Source organism: Suncus etruscus, chromosome 18 (genome assembly GCF_024139225.1).
Source record: "Suncus etruscus isolate mSunEtr1 chromosome 18, mSunEtr1.pri.cur, whole genome shotgun sequence".
Taxonomy (NCBI): Eukaryota; Metazoa; Chordata; class Mammalia; order Eulipotyphla; family Soricidae; genus Suncus; species Suncus etruscus.
The window spans coordinates 4,806,073-4,823,751 of NC_064865.1; the positions used below are offsets into that span (position 1 = coordinate 4,806,073).

At 37.2% G+C, this 17,679-nt stretch overlaps 1 protein-coding gene across 1 annotated transcript in view; it reads right to left on the reverse strand.

The window, feature by feature from the left end:
* The window catches only part of SUPT3H (SPT3 homolog, SAGA and STAGA complex component), a 507,641-nt gene that overhangs the window by 485,155 nt on the left and 4,807 nt on the right, over positions 1-17,679 (reverse strand). Inside the window, exon 2 of the mRNA XM_049765516.1 lies at positions 6,336-6,436. Within this exon, the coding sequence (XP_049621473.1) occupies positions 6,336-6,436 (101 nt within the window). The remainder of the gene's footprint in view (positions 1-6,335; positions 6,437-17,679) is intronic.

A 17,679-nucleotide genomic window follows, 5' to 3' on the forward strand; every position in this document is an offset into this window, starting at 1 on the left:
CCGTTTTTTCAATTTCATGATAGAGCATGCTAAGGATTGGTAGAAGGAATTAATCAACTTAAATTCCCTTATTTCCCTCTGAAAAAAAAAGATAGCCAACAATGATTTTATGCTCTCAGTCAGTGCTTATATATATTGTCACCTTCAGGAAATATTGTGGTCAATTTTATATCATAATTTGAAAAGTTTCTTCATAGTTATGTATTTATAAAGTAGTAAGAAACTTCAACTAGTCTAAATAAATGCTTTTCACAAAAAAGTAAAAAAAGTTAATATATAAATTTTAGTCAACAGGAATGAAGTGATATCAAAGTAGACATACATTTAAGTACTCAACAATATGGCCAATTATATCAAAATCATGAAATGTTAAAATATGAGTACTTAAAAGAACATAATTACTATCTTGACTTCTGTTGTGCCTGCCCTAACTTAAAAAAGACTGGTTGGAGTCCAGGTAGATAATCAAGAAAAAGTCCTAGGTTCACTCCCCAAAATCACATGGCACTGGGCAAAGCCAGAAGCAACCCCCAAGCAACAAGATGGAAACAGACCCTGAATACCACCAGCTAAGGCCCAATCCAATACTAAGAAAACTTACCTCATTACTAATAATATATTAATTACATAGTAACTAGTTTTTAAGACTAGTAACTAAAACTCATTACTGTATTTAGCTTTCACATTACTTCATTACAACATGCTAGTCACACACAAACTAAGTTTCATTTGTAAAGGCTAAGGAGGGCACTCTGAGACAACAATCTAGTGTCTAAAATAAAACTAAAAACAAAAACAAATAGTTGAAATTCACACAATAAAATTCCCACAACACAAAAACTCAAAGATGCACTTTCTCATTAAAACTACATAAAAGGGGCCGGTGCGGTGGCGCTAAAGGTAAGGTGTCTGTCTGCCTTGCCAGCACTAGCCTAGGACGGACAGCGGTTCGATCCATCCCATATGATCCCCCAAGCCAGGAGCGACTTCTAAGCGCCTATTACCGGGTGTGGCCCAAAAACCAAAAAAAAAAAAAAAAAAAAAAACTACGTAAAAATCAAAAGTATAATGATTCTATTTTTTAAATAATCAAATATTTAAAACATACCAATATAGGGCTAGAGCAGTGGAACAAGCAGTAGGGCTTCAGCTTTGCACGTGTTGGCCTAAGAAGGACCACGATTCGATCCCCCAGTGTCCCATATGTCCCCCAAGCCAAGAGCAATTTCTGAGTGCATAGCTAAGAGTAACCCCTGAGCATCATGGGGGATGGCCCAAAACAATCACAACAACAACAACAAAAACATACCAATATAATACTGCTAAGCTAAAAGAAATCCTCTCCTCCATCCCCAGCAGTGCTTAGAGAACCCAAGAGTAACTTGCTGCTAGAGTCAGCCAACTAGGCAGGAGAATTCAACGAGGGCCCTATGGTACTGGGAACCAGCAGGCAACAGGATGGTGCTTAGTGGCCTCTAAGTGTATGCAAGGATGCTCAGGAAACCATGTGATGTATAGGATGAAAACCAGCTTAAATGCATGAAAGACTTGTGGATTCCCTTCTTTTAACCTTATTTTCCTGTTTTCTGACTAAATCTCAGAAGCCAAAGAAAAACCAGACATTAGTGATGAATTAGAAGCCAGCTTTTCTATTAGAACAAAAGTAGAAGTATATTGGGGCCGGAGAGATGGCATGGAAGTAAGGCATTTTCCTTGCATGCAGAAGGTTGGTGGTTCGAATCCCGGCATCCCATATGGTCCCCTGAGCCTGCCAGGAGCGATTTCTGAGCATAGAGCATAGAGCACCCCTGAGTGCTGCTGGGTGTGACCCAAAAAAAAAAAAAAAAGTAGAAGTATAATAAACATTTCTACCAAACTGTAAGCAAAAAATATCTTTGATATTCTGCAATTTGAGTTAGGATTAGATTCAAAAAATGTGTGCAGAAGAAATTAAGTACTGATTTAGCTTTCATTCTTTTTCATGGGGGGGACATTGGGGAATCACACCAATGGAGCTCAGGATTACTCCTGGCTCTTTGCTCAGAAATCGCTCCTGGCAAGCATGGGGGACCACATGGAATGCCGGGATTCGAACCCCCATCCATCCTGGATAAGCTGCTTGCAAGGCCAACGCCCTATCACTGTGCTATATATCTCCAGCCCGATTCAGCTTTGTTTCTTTTTTTGTTTGTTTGTTTGTTTGTTTTTAGGTCACACCCGGCGGTGCTCAGGGGTTACTCCTGGCTGTCTGCTCAGAAATAGCTCCTGGCAGGCACGGGGGACCATATGGGACACCGGGATTCAAACCAACCACCTTAGGTTCTGGATCAGCTGCTTGCAAGGCAAACACGCTGTGCTATCTCTCCGGGCCCCAGCTTTGTTTCTTATCAGCCACAATATGCTGATGCTACTTGGGCCTACAACCATTCCTGCTAGGTGTTTTGGGTCCTTTTGGGCCACTCCAGACAGTGTTTTCTTTGATCATCATCAAAGCGACACACACTATACATTTTTTCTACCATTTTAGCTATATTCCAAACTCCTTCCCTTTTCTTTTTCTGTCCGTTTTCTTACAAAAGTAGACTGAAGGTTATCAAGTGCACTAATTAAGTCATTTATGGACTTTTACAGTCATTTGTTGACAAAGAGGTATTCTGTCATCTTACAGAAAGTCGTTTTTTAACAGAAAGCTATTTCTATTGATCAATGTTTATCGAAATATCCTGGACAAGGTCAAATATTAAACATTTTCAGCTCTACCAGCATTTGGTCTGATGCAGAGACTAAGCTCTTCTGTGTAGCATGAAAACAGCAATGGGTTAAATAAATAAATATATAGTTAAGTAAATGACTGCAGCTATGGACTACAAAACCTCGTTTTCTAAGGCAAATAGGCAATCTTTGAACATGGACATGAGACAAAATCTTGCAGACCTTTGTAAGAGATCATTATTTTATTTTAAAAAATTAGAGAGTATGTAAAAAATATAAATAAACAGAGTAAGAAAATAATACCCAAAGCCAACAGAAATGAAGGACAGGAAGACTGGTTCTTAATATAAGGTCATAATGGAGAAAGGACAGTTAGATGAGAGAAGGGACCACTATGACAATGATAGAGGGAAGTGATCACTTGGGACAAGAACTCGGTGCTAAAAGGAGGTAAAATGCTGTGCATATTCCACTTTCAGGAGTAGGATTACAAACCACAATCCCTAAAAGGAGAAAAGAAAGCTATTATAGAGGCAGGATATGTGATATGTCAGTGGAGACAGTGGTGGATGAAAGACACTGGTAAAGGAATGGGTGTTCAAACATTGTACAACTGAAGCTCAATCACAAACAACCCTATATCTCAGAGTGATTCAATAGTTTTAAAAACTTTTAAAAAATAAATTTAAAAATGTGGGGATTTAGGTAATGGTTAAATGAAATTGGCAAAACACAACTCTTCTAAAAAGTGAAAAAATATGGGGCAAGAGTGGTGGAGCAGTGGTAGGGTGTTTGCCTCGCACGTGGCTGATCTAGGACGGACCGCGTTCTATCCCCCGACATCAGATAGTCCCCCAAGCCAGGAGTAATTTCTAAGAGCAAAGCCAGGAGTAACCCCTGAGTGTCACCAGGAATGGCCCAAAAGCCAAAAGAAAAAAAAAAGATGCAAAGGGGATTTCATTATCCTATTCTCTGTCATTTTATAGATTTGAAAACTGTCTAAAAGCTTTTTATTGGAAGAATGGGTACAGCAGAACATCCTCAGCAAAGCTCAGAGGAGTGCAGGAGCCTTTCCAGTGATATTCACCCTAGCTGTGTGAGCCTAACAGTTCAGTGCTCAGGCCCAGCAATGCAGAGCTGTTTGATTTCTACAGAGTTCAGGACCACCACAATTACCCCAGAAGTGTCTGAGAGGTCAAACAGTGCCAGAGATTAATGTCAGGCCACACACTCGCAAGGCACACCCCAGAAATAAGCTATCTGCCCAGTCACCAAATTGAAAGCTTTATAAAATACAAAGTAAATGAATAAATGACCTTGCAAAAAAAAAAAATTACTATGAACATTCTACAATAAATCTAATTTTTCAAATGCATTTAACATATACACAGAACATAAAAATACTAAATAAACTGAAAATTATGAAGTGATGTACAAAAGGCGTAATTCCTTAAAACTTTCAAAATTTACAACCGATCCACCACATATAACTCAAAAATGGGGCTAGCCTTATCTAACAAAGCATGCTAATTATAAACTTACAGAGCATGTTATTCATATTAACATATATGCCTTCTATTTTTCAAATAAACTTTTTTATTTCTCTATTTTTTCTCTAAGTAATAAATATTAAGAATATTTTGCTACATAAGCAAAGCATTGAAGACAAGCTTAAAGGTCTTCAAACAGTAAAGGAATTTTTTAGGATCCTGAACAATAGTAAAAGCGAAAAGGCACTTGCCTTGCATTGCAACCAACACTGGTTCAATCGCCAGCACTCTATATGGTCCCCTGAGCCCACCAGGAGTGATCACAGAGTGCAAAGCAGAGAGTAAGCCCTTAGCACATACGCTGGTTGTAGCCAAATAACAAACCAACAAACAAAAAAGGGGATATTTTATTTAAGAACCCCTAACCTAAATGTTTAAAATCTTGTTTCAGTATTAGCTATATGCTTAAATTCATTTCTCCTTTCAATTATAAACATCATATAGTAAAGGCTAGAAATAGTCACAGGACAAAGGAAGTCTTTAATTATTAAAGTTTAATAGAAACATTCTTTTAAAATTGTCTGGTAAGTCATAAATAATATAGCTACTAAAAAGAAAAAACTCACATATATTACCCTATTAAACAGACACTGTCTCCTAAACCAATAATAAATAAAAGCTAAAATGTGACAATAGAATACTTTAATAAAAATGCTATCTTCTATCATATCAAGACACTTAAAGCAATCCATCAAAAAACAAACTGAGGGGTCGGAGTGGTGGCGCAAGTGGTAAGGCTTCTGCCTTGCCTGTGATAGCCTAGGAAGGACCACAGTTTGATCCCTTTGAGTCCCATATGGTCCCCCAACCCAGGAGTAACCCCTATCACCAGATGTGGCCCAAAAACAAAACAACAACAACAAAAGAAATCAAAATGAAAAGAACCTTCAGAAAAGATCTTAGTGACTGTGCAATAAACTGAATTTTTTACATCATGTTTTATTGCATTCTAAAATATTTTAAATATTATTTGATTAAATATGATTTTAAATATCATCAAAAATAAAATCTAAGTTATAGAACTATACAAAGAACTATTATAAATTTTGAGAACTGAGAACTTATCTATGAAAACATTTCAACTATCAAAAAAAAAATAAAATTGGGGCTGGCGAGGTGGCGCTAGAGGTAAGGTGTCTGCCTTGCAAGTGCTAGCCAAGGAAGGACAGCGGTTCAATCCCCCGGCATCCCATATGGTGCCCCCAAGCCAGGGGCAATTTCTGAGCGCTTAGCCAGGAGTAACCCCTGAGCATCAAATGGGTGTGGCCCAAAAACCAAAATCCAAAAAAAATAAAATAAAAATAAAAATAAAATAAAATTTTCTACTGGTAATAATCCTTAACATAAATCTGATAAAAATTAAAACAAAGATTTATATGATAGTTCATGCTTTCAGAGCTAATACTTAATTTTCAAATACCATAATACCATTTACATCAAATTGCACTTTTAAATTTCTTTAATATTTCATATTTATATTTATTTAATATTTCTGCGTCTGGCTACTTAAAATATTACCAAAAGTGTCCTGGGGGCCCAGAGTGATAGCAAAGCAGGTAGGGAATTTGCCTTGCATGTGGTCAACCTGGGTTCGATTCCAGCATCCCACAGGGTCCCCAGAGCCTGCTAAGAGTAATTTCTGAGAGCAGAGCCAGTAATCACCCTGGAACACCACTGGGTGTGGCCCAAATATAAACACAAAAAGAAATGTCCTGGATGTAGCTCACTTTGTCTGTATGTTTGCCTGCATGGCTTTGGTACCCACCACCACCTACAAATAAAAGGACTACTTTATTTTATATTTAATTTTACATGATAAAGCACCAATTCTTTTATTTAGTTATTGCTTTCTGTCTGTTTTTCTGGGTGGGCCACATCTCTGGAGTCATTCCCACCAGCAAATGTTTAGGGGACTATATGTAGTTCTGGGGTCTCTCACATAAAAAAAAGCATAAATACAACCCATGGATCTAGCTATCTGTATTCCAGTTAATTTTTATAAACTATAGTTTTCATTGTCTTATATCAACATGAATTCATTTAAAATAGTGAGAGAGAGTAAGATATACTTACATCATACTCTGTAATTCTGCTGCAAAACTTATAGACTTCCCTGCGTTTCGTCCACTGCTTGAAGCAGCAGTAGACATTGGGCTGGCTGCAGCATTATTCATCTAAATAAAAATAAGAAATAAAGTTAATAAAAATGCATTTAAACTATAAAGGCATGATAAACAGAAACAATTATAAATTACTTTTAAAAGTATAAAGTTTTAAATTATTTTATGTAAGTTCAATTGGTATATATTTACTTATTGCTTATTAAAATGAAATTCTAAGATAAAAAAGAAAATCCAGGGCTGGAGAGATAGCATGGAGGTAGGGCATTTGCCTTGCATGTTGAAGGATAGTGGTTCGAATCCCGGCATCCCATATGGTCCCCCAAGCCTGCCAGGAGCCATTTCTGAGCATAGAGCCAGGAGTAACCCCTGAGTGCTGTTGGGTGTGACCCAAAAAAACAAAAACAAAAGTCCAGAACAATATTTTTAAGTCAATTTGGGGACAGAGGCCTTCCACAAGATCTACTGGGGTTGGAGCCCTCGCACCACATATGATATCCTGAACACCAAAAGGAGTGATCAATCCCTGAGTATAGAGCCAGAAGTAAACCCCGAACACAGCCAGGTGTAGCCCAAAAATGAAAAAAAAAAACCTATCAAAGTGATAAGCCTTTCAGTATGTTATTTAATCAATTAAAGTGATTAATATTCATAATAATTTACCAGATTCCTGTGATTTTCAAAATGTAGTCATTAATCCTAAGGTTCACTTCCATTACTTGATCATTCCTAGTAGATCCTGAGAGCACATACTTACCCGTAGTTCCATCCAAACTAATCTGATTTTTCTGTTTTATATATGGAGGTTCCATATAGGAAGAAAATGGGTATTCATTGTTAGAAGATATCTTCTTTTTTTTAATATAATTTTTATTTTGATCATAGTGGCTTACATATTGTTGACAATAATATTTTAGGTACATATTTACATAAAATCAGGGGGGATTCCCATCACCAATTTGTACTCCCTACACCTCTGTTTTTGTCCTACCTCCCATATCCTTTTCCCTCACCCCTAGGGCTGCTAGAATATGTGGTCCCCTCTGTACCTAGCCTACTACTTAGTAGTCTTGCACCTGTTTGGTCTTGGTGCCTCCCTTAAACAAAAAAAAATTTTTAACTAGAGTATAACCTAATTTCCACTCAATCCAACCCTAAAATACAATAAAGTCTAAAATAAAGTCAATGAGCAGAATCAACCACTTGTAACTTTTATTACTGCATATAACTTATATCAAAATGTGGCATTTGCCACATATTATCGGATATACACTGGGAAAACTCTAATATGTATCACTTTAATTTAAAGCTTATAACAGTCCATAGCAATAATTAGTAAAAAATAATTAGCAAAAGCTGAAGAAAAAACAGCAAAATAATATTGTCTGAGATAAGACATATATAAAGCTTTAAGAGGCAATGAGACAGATCAGGAAAGAAGCATATACTATAGGAGCATATATTATAGTATATAGTATACGAAGCATATCCTATAGTAGTAGCAGCAACTATGTCCCTAACAGAGGATTTGATTAACCTGAAGGTAACAATGACCAAGAGAGAATGCTACAGAAAATGTCAGAATAATGAAAGAGAGAAAGAAACATTCCACTCAAATCAAACAAACTCTGTGCCAAGTAATAGAACAGAGGGTAGAGTACTTGCCAATCTGATTCAATCCCCAAAACCATGTATGACAGCACTCTAGGAGCAATCCTCACTAGGAGTAATCCCTGAGCACAGAACCAGGAGTAAACTCTGAACACAACCAAGTGGGACACACACACACACACAACTCTGAACACACCAAGTGGGACACACACACAACTTTGAACACAACCAAGTGGGACACACACACACACCTACCTGAACAAGTTCTGAACTACAGAAAGAACCTCATGATAGGCTACCATTCACCATCCCATCCCTCTCTAGATACTAAAAAGGCCACTCTCAATAGTGCTCCAGAAGAGTCTGTTATAAATAGCAGGCACTACAGTCACAACCCCAAACCTGATTATCTTTTTTTTTTTTTTGGTGGGGGGGGGGGGTTTGGTGTTTGAATCTGGGGCAGTGAGAGGGCTTGGGAGTTAGGGGTGGGGAAACTAAAAGGGGAAAGAATGAAGGTGAGTCAGGGAATGCTCCCAAAAGGTCTGAGGACCCTGTGATTACCACAGCTACACCAGCAAAACTCAGATCAAAACTCAGTGGTGGTGTGAATGAAATCAAGGTCAGCTACAGCCAAGGCAAGTACCTTAACCTCTACACTATCTCTCTGTCCATCACTATTATTTTAACCTAAAGGTATCCTATATTCTCACCAGTGCTTTTGGAACCAGTACTAGTTTTTCCTACAATATAGGAAGAAAGCATTACCTTTCAGATTCAGGTTTAAAACAAAATCTATATAACCCACACACACACACTGCTCAATTTGACTGGCTTTAAAAAAAAATCAATTCAATATTGGGGGGAAAAACAGCAAATCAAACACCTGGAACAGTCCTGCAGAATCAGAATAAAATGATAAAAAAAAAAAAAAGGACCTTGGCTTTCTCTAGAAACAATCGTTCCTGTTGTCCGTACATTAAACAGAGAAGGGGGAGTAAGTCCCTACCAACATAGATTCAATATCCTGGAGAAAATGTCAAAATCAAAAAATTATATATTAACTCCACCAACCTCTAAAAACACTTAGAATTTAAGCTGATTCATCGTTTGAAGACATGCCATTATCACATGGCCAAAGATACACCAACACTGTTAAGAGTCATCTGCCCATTTTTCATTTCCTAAATCCAGTCACTCTGCCTTACTGCTCTCTGAAGAAAAGACATTTCAGTAAACTCATATTAAAACCACAGCTTTCTGCAGTTGTCCCCCTACTACAAATGTTTCACATAAAAAGTTATTGGTGAGAGGTAAAAGGTCCCAATTCAACTTTATTGTAACCACGATCATCCTTTTAGAGTCAAACTATTTAATTTTTTAAATCAAACAGGTGAATAACATTTTTCTTGACATGATGAGCTGATAGCTCATTAGAATCTTTCAAATAATTCTTTCCCGTGCCCACATTTACTTGATGATTTAGATAATTAACTTCTTCAGACATTAAATTCTTTACACATCAAAGTCCAATCATTCCAATGCTTTATTTCCTTTCTCCAAAACATTAAGAAAAAAGACTGGTTAAAAGCAGAAGCACTCAAGTCAATTTTCTCTAATAAATACAGTTAACATGGAACTGAAAACCTACTGTAATCTTCTCAATGGGTTAATGTCCTGCAGTTGTTTTAGCTTTCAATTGAAATGCAGCTGTTTGCCATATTTTACAAAATGAATTCAGATGTGCAGTTGGAGACCTAGATTATTTCAACATGCCATAGTTTAAATGTGAACCCAAGGAGTGAGTTCATTTCTGATTAATACTATTTAAACCTGATCAAAATACCAATAGCTAATACTATGCTGCACCTCCAAAATCCTCCAATAAAGAAAACTTGAAATCTTTTCATTTAAAACAATGGAATTTAGGCATAAACTCCTTTCTTCATAAAATAACTACAAAATACTAATAAATAAATACTACAAAAAGTTTTAGCCATAGTAAAGTTATATACCCTAAACAAATATGTAATGAATATATTACTGGGTTTCTATTTAGAGTTCTATTTTTGGTGATTAAATAACCAAAAAGAAATACCATCAGACATTTTCCCCTTAAAAGATGGAACATACGGGTAGTACTGTGGAGTTAAGGCCTGACACATAGCCAATTCTGGGTCTAATCACAGAGTCTTCCGAGCACCACCTGTAGTGATTCTAGAGCAAACAGTCAAGAGTAAACTTCAGGCATAAGCTCTGAACAACATAGATGTAACTCAACCCCCCACCAACACCAAATAAATGAAAATTAAAAATAAATGTGAAAAATATCTCATAGCTTTGAAGCCTTCTACTAATTAAAACATCAAAGTCTGGATTGTGAATTACATCAGTCTCCTTATATATTAAAAGATTAAACTTTTTATCATATATCCTGTATCACTGATGAAAAAAGTTAATTCAGGGACCTAAGTATCTATTCTAAGCATCTCAAGAGTCTCAGGCTAGTCATTCATAATGATAACTTCCTGTTTTGATTTGTAACGATTAGAGTCATAACATTTTCATTTTCCAGAACTCCAAAAACGGGGCCAGAGCAATATCATAGCAGTAGAGGTATTTACCTTGCATGTGGCTGACCCAGGATGGACCTGGGTTCGATCCCCAGCATCCTATATGGTCCCCCAAACCAGGAGCGATTTCTGAGCACATAGCCAGGAGTAACCCCTGAGTGTCACCGGATGTGGCCCAAAAACCAAAAAATAATAATAGTAATAATATAATAATAATAATAAATTTAAAGTGTACAAAAAAGTTAAAAATTCCTATACCTAGTGCTTGGAATAACACAATGTCAATCCCAATATATTTACATATATTCCTTTACAAGTGGAGTTTGAAAGGTATAAAACTCAAGAAGTATAAAACTCACTTTTTTATTTATCTTCTAAAAAACGATGTGACGTTAATAACTCAGGTAATAGAATTCACACTTAACTCATTACTTTTTAAATTAAAATAAAATTTCCAAAGTTATTTAATTAAAAACTCATTTAACTAATATATCAAGGTAGCTCAGACATAGATATTATGTGTTTATCATCAAAGCACATAGCACACTATAATAAAACTATTTCTTCATCTTCAAACTACTGTTTAAAGGCATACATACTATTTTTCTCTGCAGATTTTGTAGCCAATACACTGCCTGATACAATAGATGTTCAGCATATGCTGGATGACTGAACAAACAATAAATATAGGAACATACCTGCCTAGTAAGTAGCTTATAGCCTACTGATATTAAGACATATCCAATGGAATGAGCTTGAGATAGGAAATGTACAAGATATCAAGAGAAAGATTAGCATACTCATCAGTTAATGGATAGTAATATGAGACATAAAATGTTCCAATATAAAAATAAATTATATTAAAAAAAGAAAAAATAAGTTATATTTAATTACAGTCTAAAAATAACTGGTAAGTCATTATCAAACTTAAACTGCCTACAAATTAGAGTTAAATAACAGCAAAAGTAACTTCAAATAATTGAAGTACTTATACAAGATAATAAATGATCTAAGGGAGATATGCTACCTTACCATTCAGAAGCAGTTATTTTTCTTAAAAATAACAATAGGTCCTTAATCTGGCTCAAGTGGTGAAATGTGTACCTAGAATGTATAATGCTCTAAATTCATTCCCCGGGTGCATACCCTCCCAGAGAACCACTGGCCAAGTAACAACTTTCAGATAACACTAGCACCTCTAGCACCACTGGATAGAATGCCTACAAAAATGGCAAAAACCTACTAGAACTACAGAGCCTTGGGTCCATCAGTTGTGGCCCTGGTAGTACTAAAACACCCTTCAGGATTAATCACTATCAGGTGGAAATTCAGCTAGGAGTGGTTCTAACCCCCAAGCATCTCTGAACATGGTTCCCATCCCAAATAAAAAAGTTTAACTTCTACAACAGGAATAACAATGTCCTAATCAAAATCTGTTTTGTGCTAATTAATACAGGAAACACCAAATGATGTAAATGACAAGTCATTTATCTGTGCTTGAAGTACAGGCTACTATTTTGGTATAATTTGCCAAATACTTCATAGCAGAAAAGCTCTTATCTAAAATATATTACACAATTTCGTTGGCATTTTCCCCACCAAACCTGTTTTTCACTTCAACATCCCAGGTTCTCTGTGAGCTGCTGAACGAGTTTTTATACAAATTTCAGGTTCAATACAATACTTCTGGAGTTACAGACAGTTCAAAAGGAAAATGTGTACCAATGCAGCTTTGATGCTTCCTCTATGCTTCTACTCCGACATTCAAGTTCTAGCATCTTTTCCTTTCAAAAAAACAATTCTAGGAGACAAAGAGCTTGTACAAAGTTAAGGCTTGCCATGCATGCAGTCAAATGCAGTTCATTCCTGGCACTGCATTACCAGGAGAGGTCCCCAAACCAGAAGTAGAACTGAGCAGCACAGCAGAGTAAGACCCCAAAATAAATAAAAACTAAAAAGCAATACTAGGGGCCGGAGCTATAGCACAGCAGTAAGGCATTTTGCCTTGCATGCGGCCAACCCATTCAAATCCCGGCATCCCATATGGTCCCCGGAGCCTGCCAGGAGTGACTTCTGAGCGAAGAGCCATAGAGTAACCCCTGAGCGCCGTAGGGTGTGGCCAACCCCTACCCCAAAAAGCCATTCTAAATCATTATCTTTCTTCCTAATTTTACTTTATTACCCTTGCTTTACTACAGAACCTTTGAATCCATCTCCTTGTTTTCTATCAGAGAAGTTTTGCATAAAACCTCCAGAAGACCCATCCTAAATATGATACTTCTCTGTTCAGAAGCTGCTGGGCCAAATAGACAGTTGGAGGGCTAAAGGTGCATGAGTAGATCCCACATGGTTCTCTAAACATGTAGGGCATGTCTCCTGAGCAGGTGTGGTCCCAAGCACTGCTATGGACCAAGACACAATACAACCTACCTCAGGCCTTGTCTACTGACAAGAAGGGGACTGAAGGTATCCTGAGCACCACCATAAAGGTCCCTTCTTTTTCTCTATTCTCCATCCAAAATAGTAGTTTCAATGGCTCTCCTTTACCAGAAATAAAGTTCTACCAATAATTAGTTCTATCAAACTTCTTCCTTTCTTAATTCTTGTCAAATCAAATCTTCACTAAATCCCAAGCCATCTCTGACTCTTTTGGACATTTACCCAATATTTTTTTCTACTTCCAATACCAGAAGTCTATAAAAGCCCAACCAAAAAGCTCACTGACTTCAAAAATATTATCAGGAATTTACCTTTCTCTGACAACTACTTGCTTTGGTATAACATCAAATAATTCAGTGCAGACGAACTTTGTTCATCTCTCAACAAGCAGATGAATACACCTCCTATATTACAATGAACAGAGCCTTTTAACTCCATTCCAATCTACCAAAGTCACTACATTGTCTCTTGATTACCTCCTCTTTTTTCTCTTGGGGCTGCCAATCAGTGCTCAAAGGACCCACAGGCCATTTGTAGCAATAACTGGTCTATAGCACAGGACAGCTCAAAATCAGAAACCTCCAGTTACCTTAGGAATGCTATAAGGCCAGCAGGTTACACTTTGCAGTGCTAAGAGTGTGAGGGCCGTGCTGTGCAGGGAGTAAAGCCAGGGTCCTTCACACGTGCCCTTAACCCCTTTACTACCTAACCACTCCCTTGAGCCTCTCCTCTTAATATACAGGCACTTTCTTATTTAAGCTGGTGCATTACCTGTGTGTTTGGGTTATTCTCATGTAACTTGTAAGATACTTTCTACAAGTCAAACTCTGCATGCTGTAAAGATAATATCACTTCTTATAGCACTTATAAAAATCACTTCTTACAGCAGTGATTATGCTAAAAAAACATTAGGGAGACAAGCAAGTAAACAAATACAATTTAAGGTCATGACAAATGCTATGAATACAAATTAAAGGAAAATTTCAATCAGAAAACACATTTAATATAAATATAAAGTCGAGAGAATTCTAGAGAACTTCCAACCCCCATTCCCAAACAAAGGCACAAAAGTCCTAAGTCCAAAACTAAAATGAACACAAGAAATAAGCAGCTGTATAAAATAAAAGGGAGGTAACAAATCAGATAACATAAAAACATATGCCATAGGAGATTTTTTTTTTTTTTTGGTTTTTGGGTCACACCCAGCAATGCTCAGGGGTTACTCCCGACTCTACACTCAGAAATAGCTCCTGGTAGGCTCGGGAGACCATATGGGATGCTGGGATTCAAACCACCGTCCTTCTGCATGCAAGGCAAATGCCCTGCCTCCATGCTATCTCTCCAGCCCCAGGAGATTAAATTTTAGTGGAGCATGATGCTAAGTCATTAGAGTACTGTCAATTGACTTAAACTTCTTAATTTATAAAAAAAGAATTGGCAGGGACCGGTAAGGTGGCGCTGGAGGTAAGGTGTTTGCCTTTCAAGTGCTAGCCAAGGAAGGACCATGGTTCGATCCTCCAGCTTCCCATATGGTCCTCCCAAGCCAGGGGCAATTTCTGAGTGCTTAGCCAGGAGTAACCCCTGAGCATTGCATGGGTGTGGCCCCCCAAAAAAAGAATTGGCAGCGCAAGTAAGGTCTGATTGAGTTGATACCCAGAATCCTATACGGTCCTCCAACCACTACCAGGAGTGATCCCTGAACAAAGCCAGTATAAGCTGTGAGCACAGCAAGGTATGGCAAAAAAATAAAAGGAAGAATTTGTCTGCTATAAGAAGGTAGGCTGTTGCCTTGCCTTCTGCTGCCTCTGGTTCGATTCCTACTGTCTGCAACCACCATAAGTAGTAATTCCTGAGTGCAGAGTCAGGAGTAAAATCTGAGCATCACCAGGTATAACCCAAAAACAAAAAATGAAAAAAAAAAATAGTGGCTTATATTGAGCAACAAGTAGCAATGATAAGAAAAGGTGACACTTCTTTTTTTTTTTTTTTTTGGTTTTTGGGCCACACCCGGTAACGCTCAGGGATTACTCCTGGCTATGTGCTCAGAAGTTTGCTCCTGGCTTGGGGGACCATATGGGACACCGGGGGATCGAACCGCGGTCCATCCAAGGTTAGCGCAGGCACCTTACCTTTAGCGCCACCGCCCGGCCCCGAAAAGGTGACACTTCTGTGAGTGACAAAAAGAAGAATTTGTTCCTAGATAGCTGAACCTGAGTGATTCAGTCCATCTAAATTAATGTTTAATAAAAATTTACCAGTATTCTCTTATTCTAGTGCTTTCTTATTTTTTTTTTTTCATTTAAGAAAGATGCCTATTTACTTTAACACTAAAATTCAGTAAGTACACTAAATTCAGTAAATAAAATTCAGGTAAACTTTGGTTAAAAAGTTGATGAAACAAACTAAACCAAAACAAACTATGAAATGACAATATAATAAGTCGCTTTACTTAAAGTTGTAATTTCCAAGAACCTATCAAGGACTTGTGAGAACTCAGTGTGATGTGAAATTACTGAGAAGTTATGCAAATAGTCATCAGACACTTGGCATTATCCTTCAAGCTGGTTGCTTTAAGAAATCAGGAATTCTATGCTTAAAAGTAAATCTTAGGCAGATGAAATAATAACTTAAACAGCCAAAAGTGTAACTATACAAACTGGCGGGAGGGGGACCAAGACATCTAAGGTTCAGAACTACAGTTTGAAAATCACTAATTTCATCCAAATCCCTCATTTTTTCAGGTGAGGAAACTGAAGTCCAGAGGGGTTTCTTGAACTGCCCAAGGACACATCACTATTTAGTGATACAACTGGGACTAAACTGAGGTCCCCTGACTCCTGGTCCAGAGTTCTTTCTACTATACCACAAGGAACACACAAATAAAAGTTGATTAAATTAATCTCACAAGACCTTCATAATGTGTTTGTCATAATGAACTTTGTTGTTAAATACCTGACTAAGCCAACTCACAATGGGCTCTGGAGTTCAAATAAAGGTTCTAAAACTTATCAGGTGACCTTGGGCAAGTCACATCGCCTCCCTGTCTCAGTTCCCTCATCTTTAAAAATGGAGATTAAAAAATACTCCTCTTTCAGGCTATATATAATACATACAAATAAATGTTTTAGGCAGTGTTTGGTATGTAGAGAGAACTCAATTCATGTTAATGAAGATAAAGAGTAAGAGCTGAAAAATTTAAGCACTAGAATAGCTTCTAAAAAAACAAATTTCAGGGCCAAAGCAGTAGGACACAAGGTAGGCACTTGACTAGCACAAGGCCAACCCAAGTTCCATTCCAAACATCACAGTTGCCTTCCCCAACCCCCCAGCCTCCAGGAGTGATCCCTGAGTATAGAGCCAGGAGTAATTCTTGAGCACTCCTAGTTATGACCAAAATATCAAAAAAAATTCAAATTTTCATATTCTGAGCATAATATAATTAAAAATTGTACTTTAAAGATTCAGAAAGACAATATAAACTGAAATATATAGGATTAGTCATTATACCTATATAGTATTTAAAATTAGCAAAACACTTAGAATTTTTAGTACATGTGTTGCCGAAGCGAGCACACACTTAGAATTTTTAATAGCTTATATTTGTGGGTCAGAGAGATGCTGCAGATAAGGCACTTGCCTTGCAGAGGGCAGACCTGGGTTCAATCCCTCCTGTATGATTGGTCCCCAAGTCTGCCAGGAGTGATCCCTAAGAGCAGAGCCCAGATTAAGCCCTAAACACTTCTGGATGCGGCAAAATAAATAAATGAATAAATAATGAAGTACATTCACATAAATTATTTCAATTTCCTGCCCTGTAAGTTCAATAAACAATTTAAGTAACTGCTACATACCATTTGTCAGAATACTGTTTTTAATGCTTGTTGCCTTATGTAACTATCAATATGCTTTAATTATCAAACAGATCTTAGTATTAACAAAACACCATTACTGTCACAGTATTCCCCTAAGAGAATATCTTGCAGATATTTTGCAGATTTAAGGATCAGTCGTGATGTAGACAAGGTGTGATAAAAGTATAAATTTGTGAATTAAAAAAAATATGCAATTCTCATCTAAAATTTCTTTGGTTTGGTACTATAGTGGACTACCAATATGAACTATGTGGGTCCACTTACACAAAGATTGTTTTCAATGTCAGATGACAGAAACTATCCATGGATTGATTCAACCACTGCAGATGTTGGCTAATGAAAGTCCAGATGCAGAACCCGTAGGGTCGATTCTAAGTGACTTGAACATTCTCTGATTTGAGTATCCCCTGATTACAGTAGCCAACGCAAATGGCTCCAGAAAGCAATAATCCTCAAATATCAAAGAACAACTGTAAAGTTGGGGGGAATCGAAAATTAAGCACAGACTTTATCTTAAGCAAATTCCCCTAATCCTCATGCTTTTCAAGAGTCTACTACAATTCCATTTTATTAATGATGAAACTGAGGCTCAAAAAAAGTTATATACTCAAAAAAGTTAACTGAAAGCACAAAAAATGTAAGACAGAAATTTATTTTTAGGAGGAATGGAAGTGTAGGGGGAGGACATTGGGTTTTTAGGCTAAACCCTGCAGTGCTCAGGGCTTATTCCTGGCTCTATACTTGGGGGTTACTCCTAGAAAATCCTATATGGTGCTGGGATCAAATCTTAGGAAGCCACATATAA